A 16495-nucleotide genomic window follows, 5' to 3' on the forward strand; every position below is an offset into this window, starting at 1 on the left:
CCCCGTCACGGGGATTCGAACCACTGACCTTCTGATTGGCATGCCCTAGACTCTCTGGTTGAACCCACAACGCCACCTGCGTCCCTGAAGTAAAGAAAGGTCACCCCAAATATCAGAGGTCAGGAAGCTGCACCTGACCAGTGGACCAGGACATTTCCACCCTCCACCACTTGTGGGCCAAGTCTGGCAGGTGGTTGGAGCCACCCACCTGCCAGTAGCCCAGCGCTGCTCAAGATGCTGCTTCTCCAGATCCCACAATTAGCCAGTATTTTGGGTCTTCAGAAGCTGCTTTCAAGCTCACAGAGTGTTTTTCTTGGGGTTTTGAAGGCATCGCTCATCAGTAGATTGGCGGTGGCAGGCAACCTCCTTGGGGCTCAGACAGGGTTTTACCTCTGCTGCACCTGGTGCCATGTGTGACACAGGACATGGCATATATAATTATTGGGGCTGGAAAGGGGCACTGAGCGTGCCATGTTTATTTAACCTTTTCTTGTTTTCTGCCTTCTCCCCCACAACCCTTGTGAAAATGGATTCTTAAGCACACAGAATAAAAAAACAACAACAAAGCACCAAACCTCAGCAAATGTTTGCAACCCCAGACAAACAGGGCCTCCAGACATCTCCATCACCTGGAAGCACATGCTGAAGCCTCTAGCTTGGAACAGCAAGTGGGGCCTATTGAGACGCTTTGCAAACAGAGGCAGGGGGAATGTTCATTGGTGCCAGTTCAAACAAAGGATCTTGGCAGGTGGCCACCTTTGGCCACACAACAAAACACTCTGCTTTGATTCATTTCACAGCACGCTCTTTTCTGAGTGGTACCAGGCAGCCCATATTCACCTGAAAACACACAATCCTTTATTATTATTATTAAATTCAGGAGTGGGGAGCCTCAGGGCCAGGGCACAAATGTGACCCTCTCTTTGGCCCTTGGGATTCTTCCCCAGGCCACAGCCCTTCATTGCCCTTTGCTGTGTACTCTCCTTGAATGCTTTCGCCTGGTTGGAAATATGGCCTTGAACTCTGATCATGCCTCTTGCTCACCTGCCTGTGTAGAAAGTACCCTCCTGTGCACAGGTAAAATCTGCCAATTTTTTCCTCTAGCCCCTCCCACCATTGTCCTGTGACCTTTGGGAAGTTGCCCCAAAGGAAATGCAGCCCTTCAGCTGAAGAGGGTTCCCCACCCCAATTTACTTATTTGTTACATTTCCAAGAATATGCACACTGTGTATAACTTGTTCTGCACCATAATCAAAGAATTATAACCCCAGGATTTATCTTGCCTTCCTATATTCTTGCAATTTAAGGATTATATTCATGCAAGAGAATATAAAATGGTCCATGCATGGGACTTCTCTTACAAACCTGACCATGCACCACAAAATCTCCCCCAAAGGTTTTGCTTGTTCCTGAGGGCAAATACTGGATGTTGCTTCATTGCCATTGGCTGGTCATGACATTTTAATTATGCCGCACCCTGGAGTGAGTTCCAGTTTAACTATGTGCTGTGTGAAGAAGGACTTTCTTTTGTGGGTCCTGAATCTTCCAACATTCAGCTTCATTGAGTGTCCCAGAATTCCACAGTGGAAAGCAAAGGGACACATACCAGTGTGCACAATGGAGCAGTGATAACCAATAGTTTGAATTGGAGCACTGCACAGTTAATTTCCATCACTTGGAATTTTACTGTGTTATTATCACGGCCTTAGTTGGTTGTGGAAAACACTGTTTTGAATAATGCTTTTTATAAGATAGGGCAGTGAGCACTTGGGGAGGAGTTTATGGAACCAAGGATGTGGTGGCGTAAAAAAGTTTGAGAACCATTGATTTGCAAGTTTTGTTTTAAACATTTCTGTCCTGGGTGACCAGAAGCCATGACACCTAAACCAGTTAAGAGTAAAGAAGCTACCTAGCAGGCAGTCAGTGATAATAAGCCAAAACTTTGGTTCTATGTGAGCCTTGAGGAAACACTCTCCCCCAAACCAGACTGCGAATAAATCACACATGGAAGCATCCTGGCTGGCAGTATTAATGCAATACACTGAGGCTTGGAGGCACCTAAAGAGCTTCCTCCTTGATACTATACAGGGTACAGCATCGTTCCTTTGCAAAACCCGTGAGCTTGTGAGATCTTCTCCAAGCCAAATTAGGAGATTTCAGGTCTGCTTGTTGATTGACTTGGATAATAAGAATCTGGGATGGGATATATACACCCCAACCTGTTGCCCTCCAGATGTTTCAGGATGGTGGGATTTGTAGTCCAAAATGTCTGGAGAATGCCAAGTTGTGGGCAGGGGTTGTAGACAGAAAACATGGCAGAGTTTAATTAAGGCAGATAACAGGACAGCGTGTTCATTGAGAAACCCTTTTATTTTGTAATAAGGAGACCATAAATCTAAACACTTTGTTGAGTAAAATTTAATTATTGGGAACAGAAGCAATATCTCCAGTGTCCTTTATTGGAATAGCTATAATAATCTTGCCTTTTTATTTTTCCACCCCTCCATGTTCTCTATAATATCCACTTTCTTCTTCTGTATAATTGTGTTTGATTTACACTTTCTCTCTTACTAACCTTGTTGAAATATTAATAGAATTATAGAGTCACAGAACTGTAGAGTTCTAGCCCAAGCTCCCTGCAGTGCCGGAATCTCAGCTAAAGCATCCATGACAAGTTGCCATCCAACCTCTGCTTAAAAACCTCCAAGGAAGGAGAGGCCACCACCCTCCGAGGGAGTCTCTTCCATGGTCTAACAGCTCTTACTGTCGGAAAGTTCTTCCTGGAATGTCCTTTCTTGTAACTTGAAGCCATTGGTTCGAGTCCTGCCTTCCAGAGCAGGAGAATTTGTCTATAAGTCTTTTAGAGCCATCCAAGTTGATGGCCTTCGGCGCTTCTTCTGGCGGGAGCGAATTCTTCGGTTTAACAGGCAGCCACGGTGTGCCCTGTTCTCAAAAGTAAACGGGGATGGTTAGATATTGATAGCATTAATGGTTTAGCTAGCACACTGCTCTCTCATGCCTGGAGAAATCCCACTGGAGGAGTAGCAGACACAGCAGCCCATTTTCTGTTGCAGTCTGTTGGGAAAGGAGGGATTTCAAAACTAGACTGGTGCTCCTGATTTTATTCAGTGTTCCTGCTTCTCTTCCACCTCCCCTCTCCCTTTCCCCTGCAGGTGCTTGTTTTAATGCATGAAAATGGCCAGCACTACACAGATATCCAAAGATGAGCTAGAGGAACTCAGGGAGGCCTTTGCCAAAGTCGGTGAGTGTCTATTATGGCTTACAGCACCATGAATTATGCATCCAGGTGTCAGGAGTGGGTGCCTCTGCTCTGGGCGCAGCAAACTGGATCCCAAATTCTCTCCAGCGTGGTGTCTCTGTGTGCCAGGTTTGTTCGTGCTGCCCCCTAGTGGGTGATCTTAGCCGAGCAGCCAGATAATATACAGAACAGAGCCAAAAGTCTGAACTGAAAGGAACCAGTTCTATTTAAATGATCATAAAAAGATGGCTATATTTATTGAAAATGTATTTAATAATAATAATAATAATAATAATAATTTAAACCCCTCCCCCCCGATCTGGGTGGCTCCCAACAGAATTAAAAGCATATGAGGTTGTGATCCAGCATCGTCCTGTAACAGTAACCCAACACAGCAGAAGCAGTGTTTCCTTCCAAGTAGACCTGGTTTGGTCTGCAATGGAAGCCTTTGCTACTGCTTTAATGCCGCCCTTGTGAGATTCAGGGGGGTGGGGGCATGAGAGGGGCTTCTCTGCGGCACTCCCCAAGCTGCAAATTGTGTCCTCACTATGGGATGTGCTTTGGAAGTCAGGTCAAGAAGCACCTTTTGGGAAGATGGAAGATAAGGTCAGTCTGTCCCTCCCATTGCAATGTTGCTTTGGTTTCTGTTTGCCGTTTATTCGGTTTCATAGTGCTTATGTCTTACTTGGTTTCCTTTCTGCGTTGAGCCGTATGTAGCCTCACCCTGGGACCACATGGTGAAGCACAGGCTACAAACGCATGCTTATATATGAGTATGTACACCTGCTTTCCCCATTGTATGGGATGCACTCCTTAGTGGGGTGCCCCTGTCTCCATCATTATGAACTCCCAGGAGTCATTTGAAAACTTTCCTGTTTACCCAGGCATTTGATGGCTAAGGAATACAGTTCCTGGCAACCCCAAGATCACTGGATGATAACTGTTTTTAGAATGTTTTAACTGTTTAAGAATGCTTTTAAAATAAATACCTAATTAAATAAATGTGGGTGTTGTGGGCTCATTTGAGAGCAAGGGCAGAATACAAATTCAGTAAGTAAGCAAGCAAGCAAGCAAATGAATGAACAAATCTATATTTTGTGACTTAGAAGCAGCTTAGAACAACCTAATATCAAACAATAAAACTCCACAATTTTTTTCTCACACGCCTTGTGTGTTTTTTCTTTTGCATTAAAGATCTCAACAGCAATGGATTCATCTGTGATTATGAGTTGCACGAACTCTTCAAAGAAGCCAACCTTCCCCTTCCTGGATACAAAGTGAGGGAGATCATCCAGAAACTGATGATAGACGGGGACAAGAACAAAGATGGGAAGATCAGCTTTGAAGAGTTTGTTTATGTAAGTATCTAAAAAAACTCCCTGCTTCTAGTCCCCCGTGTCTCTTCCAGTCCTAGAACCTCAGTGCCTGCTTCTGTTGCAAGGCAGCCATCTGTGATGGTGAGGGGGCATTGTGCCACACACAGCAGAGCTGAATGGACTGATCTGAAATTTTATTCCACTTCTTAAAGGCCTTGAAACCTCTGGGCTTCTCTTTCCCAAACAACAATGCCATCCACCCCCAATACCACTTGGGAAAACTTGAGGGAATCTCAAAAGCAGTTTGTGGTGTGGTATTTTGGCAGCTGGGGGCTCTGCTATCCCAAGGCAAAAATCTCCCCAGACTTCCTCTAGCCCTTTGACTCCTTTAGGTGTTCTAGGTGATTCTGATCTAATAGCATGTGAGATACTTACCTGCTGTGCTTTGGAGCTGCACCAACAAGCGCAGGAGACTTGTGTCATCCTATCTTTCAGGAGGGGTGAATTTGCAGCCCACCACATGTTGCTGAATTACTGTTCCCAACCCTGATGTTTTTCTGTGCTGGCCCTGGCTGATGGGAGCTAGAATCTAACAACATCTGGAGGGCTGCTGGTTCTCCAATCCTGATCTCAGTTCCCCAAGTGGCAAGACAGGACCAGCCAGGCATAAGAGAGTACTATCAGCAAGTTGTATAGAATCATAGAATTATTGTTGGAAGGGGCCGTGTGGGTCATCTAGTCTATCCCCTGCAATGTAGGAATATTTTGCCTGTTGTGGGACTTGACCCCAGATTAAGAGTCTTATTCTCTACCAACTGCACTACTTTGTGGAAGCTCCAAAGTTTGTAGAAGTACCATGAAATATTTAGGGGTGGGACCCTTGTGGGTGGGGGGTGGGGAGACTCAAAAAAACAGCCCAATGCAGACTTTGTTCAGTGGTCATGAAATGCTCACTGTTTGTTTGTTTGTTTGTTTGTTTGATGGATGGGGTATCATAAACCATGTGCCATGTGCGCTAGAATGGAGTACAGTCATACCTTAGGTTGAAGTAGCTTTGGGTTGCGCTCCATGGCAACCCAGAAGGGACAGAGCACGTTACTTCTGGGTTTTGCCGCTCGCTCATGTGCAGACGCTCAAAGTGACATCACGCGCATGTGCGGAAGTGGCGAAACACAACCTGTAGACACGCAGTCGTGTCTTACGTTTACTTCATGATGTGAAAAGGGCTCCGGAATGGATCCCATTCATATCCAGAGGTACCAATGTAGCTGGAATCCTGAACAGAAAAGGCACGGCAAAAAGGTTTGTCTTGTGAGCTGGTTCTCACTGAGGTGGCAAACCCAGGTTGTGGTTGCAGCGTTTGAAATGTCCATTAAGGGTTTTCCAGGATTGGGTGCTCCTTCATGCTGAGCATTCTGCTCCACATAGACCTGGGTCCCCATTTCCTACCAGCTGAAACTCCTTATTATTGAGGTTGGGTTTGGCAAAGCGTACAACCACAATCAGCCTCCAAGCTTCAGGTCTGACATAGTGCAGCTCAGGTACAGGCTTAATATGTCGCTAAGAGCCAGGCCTATCACTGACTGCACGTGTTTTTATTTGCGCAGATCTTCCAAGAGGTGAAAAGCAGTGACATCGCCAAGACTTTCAGAAAAGCCATCAACAGAAAAGAAGGCATTTGCGCTATCGGTGGGACATCTGAGCTCTCCAGCGAAGGCACCCAGCACTCCTACTCAGGTAGCCCCTGAAATAATCTTTTGGACTAAGTTGAAATACATTCCTGCATCCTATGCTACTGAGGTTTATTTTCTCTGCCTCTTTTTTGTGCCCTTGGGGTGTAAATTGGGTGCAGAGACAGCACTCCTAGGAAGACCCCATCAGTTATTTTCAGGCACCACCTCAATTCCCTCCATGCCGGTGATGCAAATCCCTAGCTCCAGCTGCATCCTGGGACCCATGTGCTGTGGCTGAAATGATGCATGGAGTCACACACCATAGCAGTGTGGTGTAGCGGTTAGCATGTTGGGACTAGTACATTGGAGACCAGGGTTCAAATCCCCACTCAGCCATGCAGCTCACTGGGTGACCCTGGGGGCCAGGCCCTGCCTCTCAGCCTAACCTACCTCGCAGGGTGGTTGTGGCGATTAAATAAGGAGGGGAAGAACCATGGATCCCACCCTAAGCTCCTTGGGGGGAAGAAACTAGGATCTAAGTGCAACAATTAAACAATTGCCCGGCAACAGATACTTAGGGGTGCTATTGCCACCTACTGTGGAGGCAGATCATTGCTGTCATGGTGAGTGGTCCTCTTTTAAAGCTATCTAGATTGGTGGCCATCACTGCCTCCTGTGGGAGGGAGTTCCATAGTTTAACAAGGTGCTGTGTGAAGGACTTCCTTTTGTCTGTCCTGAATTTTCCAACATTCAGCTGTGTGGGGTACAGTGGTGCCCCGCAAGACGAATGCCTCGCAAGATGGAAAACCCGCTAGACGAAAGGGTTTTCCGTTTTGGAGGCGCTTCGCAAAACGAATTCCCCTATGGGGTTGCTTCGCAAGACGAAAAAATCTTGCGTCCCCCCGCGGTTTTTTTTCACTTTTTCCGCCCTTTTCTTAAGCCGCTAAGCCGCTTATCAGCTGTTCCGCTGATAAGCCACTTAACAGCTGATCGCTGGAAGCCGCTTGACAGCTGTAGCGCTACTCTGCTAAGCTGTCAATGGGCTTGCTTCGCAAGATGAAAAAACCGCTAGAAGCCGCTTGACAGCTGTAGCGCTAATCTGCTAAGCTGTCAATGGGCTTGCTTCGCAAGACGAAAAAACCGCTAGACGAAGAGAATCACGGAACGAATTCTTTTCGTCTAGCGAGGCACCACTGTATAACCAATGTGGTGCCCTGTAGCTCCTATTCTTCTGACCCTTGGCCATGCTGGCTGGGACGGATGGGAGTTGGAGTCCAACAACACCTGGAGGCCACCAGGTTCCCCAGCTTTGCCTTGTGGAAGGAGGCCTTGTGGAGCCAGGGATCTCACTGGGCCTTCTTCACCCAGTCATGCTCTCTCGGCCTAACCCAGCTTGCCTCCCTGTGTTTTTGTGAGGATGAAAGAGAGAGCCATCCCATCAGTGATCTGTGGTAGAAACGTGAAGGCTAAATAAATAAACAGACGGTGGAACAGATCAAAACTCAAGAATTCAATTTGCAGTCATGGTTCCCAAAGTGATTGGTAGCACTCCCTGGTGGGCAGTAAGATCACCTGGAGGTGTACTATGGGGGATTTGACCCCAGATGCCACTGGATCAAAGTTCAGTTTCGTGGAATTAATTAAATGAATCAATTTAATTGTATTCCAAGTCAATGTGCAATTAAGCGTTACTGTTTTGAATTTATCTCCATGGCCTTAGTGGGTCTTGGAAGCTGCTTTGTGAATAATTCTTTATCAAAGATAGGGTGCATTGGGGAGGAGTTTTATCTGAACAGTTCAGATGGTCTCTGCGTATGTGACACAGTTAAAAGTTGTGCAGATTTGTGGGAGGCCTATAGTTAATTGCTTGAGCCCCAGGTGTTGTTTGGTGTTTCATTGTGGATCACTCAAACACCAAAGCCATGAACTTCCTATGGGTCAGCCCCCACCTTCTGCAGTATCTAAAGTGATTAGATGTGGGTGGGGGGAGCCTGTCCCAGGGTTTTCTGGTGCCTGATGAGGCTCTGAGTCCTCTTGTTTTGCTTGCCACCTGTGTGAGCCCTAAACATACAATGAACTTGACAGTCTCCTTCTTCTTCAGAGGAAGAAAAATATGCCTTTGTGAACTGGATAAACAAGGCTTTGGAAAATGACCCGGACTGCAAGCATGTCATTCCAATGAACCCAAATACAGACGATCTCTTCAAAGCTGTTGCAGATGGGATTGTGCTGTGGTGAGTTTTTTCTTTGGAGGGTTTTTGCTCTCTGGAGTTATGGATGCAGTTAGAAAGGTGCAGAAAGGGGAAAATTGTAATCTTCAGTTAAGTGACATTTCTATATTAGCTTTCCTGTTGATGTTTTAGATTGTCACACTTCACATGGGTTCATTTGATACCACACTTACCTCCAATAATTTTATTTTATTTTTACTCTTTATTCCATTAAGTTTTCAGAGCGCTCAGGGTGATGTACATATTATTAACCATTCGTTTAAATGATTTTTTTATCCCACTCTTGGGTCAAAAAACTCCCCCAGAGCAGCTTATCAATTGCAACTTTAAATAGCAAAATGAACCAAAAAATCAGTCTGTATAATTTAATGGCACAAAAGGAAAGTGAATTTGGAGGGTGATGGAAATAAGGAAACTCGGGTACAAGTTCTTAGTTACCAGCTGGGATGGAAAAGCTCAAGGAGAGGTCAGTGTTCAGAGAGGTCAAGGAGAGGTCAGTTTTCCAGTGGAAGTGTGGACTCTCACATACTAAAGCACACATGATTTTATTCTTTAAAAAAGGAGGTTAGCCTGAGAAAGACTGATTGACACAGCTAATTGGGGATTTGAATCTGAGTCTCCCTCATCTACACCTGCAGCACTGACTGCTCCCTATTGACTTAGCATAGAGCACCAGTGGCAATGTTGAAACCAGCTCTTGTAACTCTGTATGTTAGCTCTTCCGTCCTGTCTAAAGTTCACAGTGTATGGTTTAGGTTGTCCTGTTGGGTATTTTGTATGTGCTATAGAAGTTCAGCCAAGTGGCTAAGCTCACCACAGGAAGAAAAAAACTGTGTAGCAGAGATTGCTTTTACTTGGCCTACACAAACACATGCACAAAATATGCACATACTATTTAAAGCTGCTACAGTAAATTTTCTCTTTCTGAGCCCAGAAGGGGTTCTTTGCTTGCCAATTCCTTGCAGAGTCCACAAGGCAAATGCAAAATCTAGTTGCTAACAAAGTTCTGCAACTTCCAGAGTTCTCAGAGTCCTGAAGTTCTGAGTCTAGAGGTCTTGCATGTTGCTCGTCGTCTGTCAGACGAACCCTTTAGAACGTCTTCCACATTTTCACAGGCTTGTTCCAATAATCTCCACATTTCCCATAGATTCTCCTGCACTCCCCAGCACCGCAGCTTGAGCCCTTTTCTGCCCTGTGCCTAGTGATAGGTGGCCCAGCAACAGAGACATGACAGTCACAAGATGCCTCAGCTGCACATGGGCAAAATAACATTTCTGCCAACTCATGGAGAGCAAACCCCATGGTTTTTTTTCCAGTTTCCTTAACACTTTCCTTATTCCCGGATTAAAAGTACATGATTTAAGCCTTAAGTATATGGCTTTGGTCCTGTCCACCCGAAAGATCCTTTCTTCGTATACGAACCTACGTGGATGCCAAGATCCTTTGTTGATCACCCTTTCTTCATCCCATCAACTTCAGAGTAGCAGTTTATTCATTATTTCTTCATTACATTTGTACCTTTCCTTTCCTCCAAAGAGCCCAAGTGGCGTACCTAGTTCTCCCTGCTCTTCTTTTCATCTACACAACAGCCCTGTGAGGTAGGTTAGGCTGAGAGGCAGGGACTGGCCTAAGGTCACCCAGGGAACTTCATGTCTGAATAGGGTCTCCCACATCTTATAGAATCATAGAATCATAGAGTTGGAAGAGACCACAAGGGCCATTGAATCCAACCCCCTGCCAAGCAGGAAACACCATCAGAGCACTCCTGACATATGGTTGTCAAGCCTCTGCTTAAAGACCTCCAAAGAAGGAGACTCCACCACACTCCTTGGCAGCAAATTCCACTGCCGAACAGCTCTTACTGTCAGGAAGTTCTTCCTAATGTTTAGGTGGAATCTTCTTTCTTGTAGTTTGGATCCATTGCTCCGTGTCCGCTTCTCTGGAGCAGCAGAAAACAACCCTTCTCCCTCCTCTATGTGACATCCTTTTATATATTTGAACATGGCTATCATATTACCCCTTAACCTCCTCTTCTCCAGGCTAAACATGCCCAGCTCCCTTAGCCGTTCCTCATAAGGCATCGTTTCCAGGCCTTTGACCATTTTGGTTGCCCTCCTCTGGACACGTTCCAGTTTGTCAGTGTCCTTCTTGAACTGTGGTGCCCAGAACTGGACACAGTACTCCAGGTGAGGTCTGACCAGAGCAGAATACAGTGGCGCTATTACTTCCCTTGATCTAGATGCCATACTCCTATTGATGCAGCCCAGAATTGCATTGGCTTTTTTAGTTGCCGCGTCACACTGTTGGCTCATGTCAAGTTTGTGGTCAACCAAGACTCCTAGATCCTTTTCACATGTACTGCTCTCAAGCCAGGTGTCACCCATCTTGTATTTGTGCCTCTCATTTTTTTTGCCCAAGTGCAATACTTTACATTTCTCCCTGTTAAAATTCATCTTGTTTGTTTTGGCCCAGTTCTCTAATCTGTCAAGGTCGTTTTGAAGTGTGATCCTGTCCTCTGGGGTGTTAGCCACCCCTCCCAGTTTGGTGTCATCTGCAAATTTGATCAGGATGCTCTTGAGTCCATCATCCAAGTCGTTGATAAAGATGTTGAATAAGACCGGGCCCAAGACAGAACCCTGTGGCACCCCACTAGTCACTCTTCTCCAGGATGAAGAAGGAATCATTGATGAGCACCCTTTGGGTTTGGTCAGTCAGCCAGTTACAAATCCACTGAGTGGTAGCATAGTCAAGTCCGCATTTTACCAGCTTCTTTACAAGAATATCATGGGGCACCTTGTCAAATGCCTTGCTGAAATCAAGGTAGGCTACATCCACTGCATTCCCTTCATGTACCAGGGTTATAATTCTGTCAAAAAGCGAGATCAGGTTAGTCTGACATGACTTATTTTTCAGAAATCCATGCTGACTATTGGTGATCACAGCATTCCTTTCTAGGTGCTCACAGACTGTTTGCTTAAACAGTCCCGCTGGTGGTGATGTGAGAGAGCCATTTGTGTGGTCTCTGCCATATTGTGGAATTCCCTCCCAAGATAGGCCAGCCTGGCTCCCTCCTTGGTAGTCTTCCTCTGGCAGCCTATATGACCTTCCTATTCAAACAGACCTTTTGAAATGGAAGCGCAGACTATTCTGATCTCTGGGATGCTGTCAGGGCAAACTGCATTTTAATCGCTGGTTCTGAATTCACCCTGTTGAGGTTTTTTTTAAAAAAAATTTTTTTGGTTTAGTTTGTTTTATAACTTAGTATTTATAAAGTCGTTTAACAATTGTTGGAAGCTGCCTTGAATTCCAACTTAGGAGAAAGGCAGGATATAAATACTGATACTAATTCTAATACTGTATTCCCCTCTGTCCAGCCTCTACCTGCAGCCATCAATGGGAAGCACAAGAAAGAAGCCAGCATTTTAAATTCCAGGCTTCTCTCTCATTCAGTTCACAGGCCTCATACAAGCGATTTTGACAAGCCACCTGTCAGTCATGTGGCATCATAAGGATGTGTGGCTGCTGCTGCTGCGGCCCCACCCACCTTCCCAGTTTGGTTTGCAAGGCCAGTCCTGGTAAGAATCCAGGACATGGAACAAAAAAGTCTCTGCACCCCTGCTTTTAAGGGTAGCTTTGCTAAAAATAATTTAGATCACAGGAGGGGAAAACTTTTTTTTAAGAAAATTAAACCTCTTCACTGATCTGCTTTGGGCAGAAAAACAGCTGCCTATAAGTTCACATATATTAATGAAGAATTCGTTTTTTAAAATTCCTTGCTTCTTTGAGCAACATTGCAGTAATATAGCACTAATATTATTTAGAGGAGTTATTCTGCAAACGCCGTTTAATCATGCCCTGCACCCTTTCACTGAATTCCCCCCCTCCTCTCGCATGAGTGCATAGACCCTGACTAATCTCAGTTTGAATCTTGTTCTCCCCTGCTTTTTTCCACCAGTAAAATGATCAACCTTTCTGTTCCTGACACAATTGATGAAAGAGCGATCAACAAGAAAAAGCTAACACCATTCATAATTCAGGTAGGGAATCCTCCTCCAACTGGCTTCCTCCCCCCCCTCACTTCCCCAGTGGGTTAAAATAATGCTGGAGTTGTTCATTGACCCAAGGGGGATGAGGGTTTTTTGCTTTTAGTTATTGAAGGGGCCTCTTCTTCTGTGCTTTTGCTTTATATCAAAAAGTAAGAAGGTAAAGGGATCCCTGACCATTAAGTCCAGTCACGGATGACTCTGGGGTTGCGGAGTTCATCTCTCTTTATTGGCTGAGGGAGCCGGCGTACAGCTTCCGGGTCATGTGGCCAGCATGACTGATCCGCTTCTGGCAAAGCAGAGCAGCGCACAGAAACGCCGTTTACCTTCCCGCCAGAGCGGTACCTATTTATCTACTTGCACTTTGACGTGCTTTCAAACTGCTAGGTTCGAAGTAGCTGCCTGTAAATATTAATATAGGTTAAAGAACAGATGAAAAAACCACCACTGGGTTCGAAGCTTATTAAATGGAAATGCATTGTAGCAACAGCGTTTGGGGAGCAATTTTTGCTTTGAGCCCTACCCCCCAAAAAAACCCCAACACCTGTTGGATTTGTTTCTGTTTTTCCCCTATCAGGGCCCCAAAGCCTAATTCAACAGGCAGAAAAAAGCTTTAACTGTAGTATTTAATGTTGCTTTCAATGAAACAACATTAAATGTTAAGGAACACTATATAGCTCAGTGCTGGAACATCTGTTTTGCACACAGAAGTTACCCAGGTTTGGTCCCTAGCGTCTTCAAGGTAAAACTCAGAAAGACTCCTCAGAGAGCTTCTGCCAGTCAGTGTAGACAACACTGAGCTAAATGGACCCAATGGCTTGACTCTGTATCAGGCAGCTTCCTGTGCTCCTGCAGTTTGCTAGCATAGGGTTCAAGATCAACCAGACAGGATTTTTAAAAACAACAACAACAATGGTCTAGCATTTTCATTTGAACCACTGCACAAATAACCCCTTTGTGGGGAAAGGCAGTGGGTAAAGGAACAGCCAGCAATTTTGGGCTTCAGTAATTTAGCTACAAGGGATGCAGGTGGCACTGTGGTTCGCCAGAAGCGGCTCAGTCCTGCTGGCCACATGACCCGGAAGCTGTACGCCGGCTCCCTCAGCCAATAAAGCGAGATGAGTGCCACAGCCCCAGAGTCATTCGTGACTGGACCTAATGGTCAGGGGTCTCTTGACTAATTTAGATACAGTGCACCTGACCACCCATGGAGGGGACAGCTCTAGGCAAGGGATAACGGTATGAAAGGGATCCCTTCTGACTTGAGCCTCTTCTGTCTTCAGGAAAACCTGAACTTGGCCTTGAACTCGGCCTCTGCCATTGGGTGTCATGTGGTCAACATTGGAGCAGAAGATTTGAGGGAAGGGAAGCCACATCTGGTTCTAGGGCTTCTGTGGCAGATCATCAAGATTGGCTTGTTTGCAGACATAGAACTCAGCAGAAATGAAGGTAAGCCAAAGGCTGCACTCTCTTCCCATCCGGATGATGGACTAAGAACTACCCAGCAAAAGTCACTGCTGGACCCAGCCACCCTCTTATTTTCCTTTGAGCAGGCCAGTGTTTTGCATTTCGTTGTCATCACTGCTGCTGCTGTTTTGGAAAGAGGCTGGCCCCTATTTGTGGGAGTGAGCAAGCCAGTAGGATGCCATGGTTAGAACACTGGGGTTTTTGCCACAGTTAGGGTATCCCTAAGATGTTTTAAGCTATCCAGGTGCAGTCCCCAAAACTTCCCAGGTGGGACTGAGAAATTCTCCTGCTTGAAACCCTGGAGGTCCTCTGGCAGCCAGTGTAGACTAGGTGTGGAGACCCTTTCACCCTCTAGATGTCGCTGAAGGACAGCTCTCACCATCCTGGGCTGTGCTTGTTGAGGCTGATGGAAGTTGTAGTTCACAGAATCATAGCATTGTAGAATTGGTAGGGACTCCAAGGGTCCTCTAGTCCAACTCCCTGCAACACAAGGATCACCACTAAAGCATCCATGGCTGATGGCCATTCAACCTCCGCTTAACAATCTCCAAGAAGGAAAGTCCACAACCTCTTGAGGGAGACTGAGCTAATATAGACAGATTCTATATAAGGCAGTTCCCTATGATAAGTGGAGGGTCAAAGCTGTGTTTCCTGCAGAAAGTCCCAGATTCAGTCTATCACATATCCAGGTGGAGAACTCTGGATTCTGTAGTTGGGGACAGAAAGCATAGCTCAAGAGTGCCAGAGAAGGGCCATAGCTCAGTGGCAGAGCACCTGATTTGCATGCAGCAGATCTCAGATTCCATCTCCAATGGCATCTCCATTCAAGCATCTCCCTGCTTGAAACTCTGGAGAGCCTCTGCCAGTCAGTGTAGGCAGTACTGAGCTAGATGGATCAAGGGCCTCATTCAGTATTAAGACAACTTACTTCCTCCCTTAACCAAATGTGATTATGCCCCTCTTAAATAGCTTCATTTGGGAGGAACGAAATGCAAACCTAGCCTCTCCCAATGGTGCTCTCCAACATCCATGACCCCGTCCTTTTGTTTCAGCCTTGGCTGCCTTGCTCCGAGATGGGGAGACTTTGGAAGACCTGATGAAGTTGTCTCCAGAGGAGCTGCTCTTGAGGTGGGCCAACTTCCACCTGGAAAATGCTGGGTGGCACAAGATCAACAACTTCAGCTCAGAGATCAAGGTATCTGTGGGGCTGGAGACAGTGGGGTGCCTTGTCTAAGCAATAAAGAAATGGGCTACAACTGATGTTCTGACTGCCTTGCAATGATCCCACCTTAAACATCTGGCTACAGGCATAGTTCTCGCTTTGTACAGAGAACGCAAACAGTGGGGGAGAATTTCACACCCATCTCTTCCGGGTTGAGGGGTTTTGCCGAGGCTGCCTGGTCTGAGGGCCCTTGAAATCATGTTAACTTTTCAACTAGGGAGGAGCATACCTGTGACGCTCTAGCTTTTATGGGGCTCTCGCCTTCCCTAACCAACATGGCCAATGGCCAAACGGCCTTCTGTGTGCTGTTCATGAGGCAGAAACATTGGCAAGATTTAAACATTGCCTAAAGACCCATCTATTGAAGCAGGCATTCCCAGACTCAACAGATGCATTTATTGATATTCAACATAATATTAAATCAGTAGCTTCTCTGCTTTTACCAATGTATTTCTTTGTAATTTTGGTTTTATTTATTTTTATTTTTAAAAACCACCTTACTGTGCTTTATGTAAGCCACTTGAGGATTTTGCACATTAAGTGGTATATAAATATTACTGCGGGTGAGGATAATGAATTATTCCTACAGATCTTGCTGTAGCTTTGGGAGTGGGAGACACCCCCCTCCCAAAAAGCTGGATTATCTACTGGGGAATATTCCCTGGTTTTTGGAATTGAAACTATTTTCCACTGGTTCCCATCTAACCACCTTACTTCTCTTCTCTCTTTCTCTCATGCTTCCTGGATTTCTGCTGTCCTTCTTTCGCTCTCTTGCCTTCCTTTCTCTCCCCCTCCCCCTGCTTTTATTTTTGCAAGCTCACTGACTTCAGTAACTCTGTTAAGGTATCAAAGCAATGTGTACCTCCTCAGTGTTTTAACTAATTTAATGGTGCCCGGTCTTGTATGTGTCTTCTGCCTTGCAGTAGGCAAACCAATGGTTGACTCTCTTCTTCCTCGTTTTTGGTCTGCTGCAGGACTCCAGAGCATACTACCATCTCCTCAACCAAATTGCACCCAAGGGACAGAAGGAAGGGGAGCCGCAAATTGACATCAACATGTCTGGCTTCAGTGTAAGTCATCCCCATTCTTGGGCTGCTACAAATCTCTTTAGCATTGGGACATTATAGTTGCCTGGCTTTTGGTTAATTTAAAACACCAGATGCTGTTGAAAGAAAGTGGCACCTTCCCACTGAATTTTGCATGGGCAGCCCCATGTAGAACCCAGGTCTTCTCCATGCATAGCAGTTGCTTTATAGCCCTTCCCCTACCATACAAAGCTGCCTT

At 45.7% G+C, this 16495-nt stretch overlaps 1 protein-coding gene across 4 annotated transcripts in view; it reads left to right on the forward strand.

The window, feature by feature from the left end:
- Window positions 1–16495, forward strand: part of PLS3 (plastin 3) — a 69019-nt gene that overhangs the window by 43752 nt on the left and 8772 nt on the right. For all 4 annotated transcript variants that reach the window (XM_081896958.1, XM_081896959.1, XM_081896961.1 and 1 more), the window contains 8 exons: window positions 3174–3262; window positions 4454–4617; window positions 6183–6312; window positions 8350–8482; window positions 12435–12516; window positions 13806–13971; window positions 15042–15184; window positions 16186–16281. In XM_081896958.1, the coding sequence (XP_081753084.1) occupies window positions 3190–3262; window positions 4454–4617; window positions 6183–6312; window positions 8350–8482; window positions 12435–12516; window positions 13806–13971; window positions 15042–15184; window positions 16186–16281 (987 nt within the window). In that variant the 5' untranslated portion in view covers window positions 3174–3189. The remainder of the gene's footprint in view (window positions 1–3173; window positions 3263–4453; window positions 4618–6182; window positions 6313–8349; window positions 8483–12434; window positions 12517–13805; window positions 13972–15041; window positions 15185–16185; window positions 16282–16495) is intronic.

This window comes from Podarcis melisellensis (assembly GCF_964234715.1).
Source record: "Podarcis melisellensis genome assembly, chromosome: Z".
In the NCBI taxonomy this organism is placed as follows: domain Eukaryota; kingdom Metazoa; phylum Chordata; class Lepidosauria; order Squamata; family Lacertidae; genus Podarcis; species Podarcis melisellensis.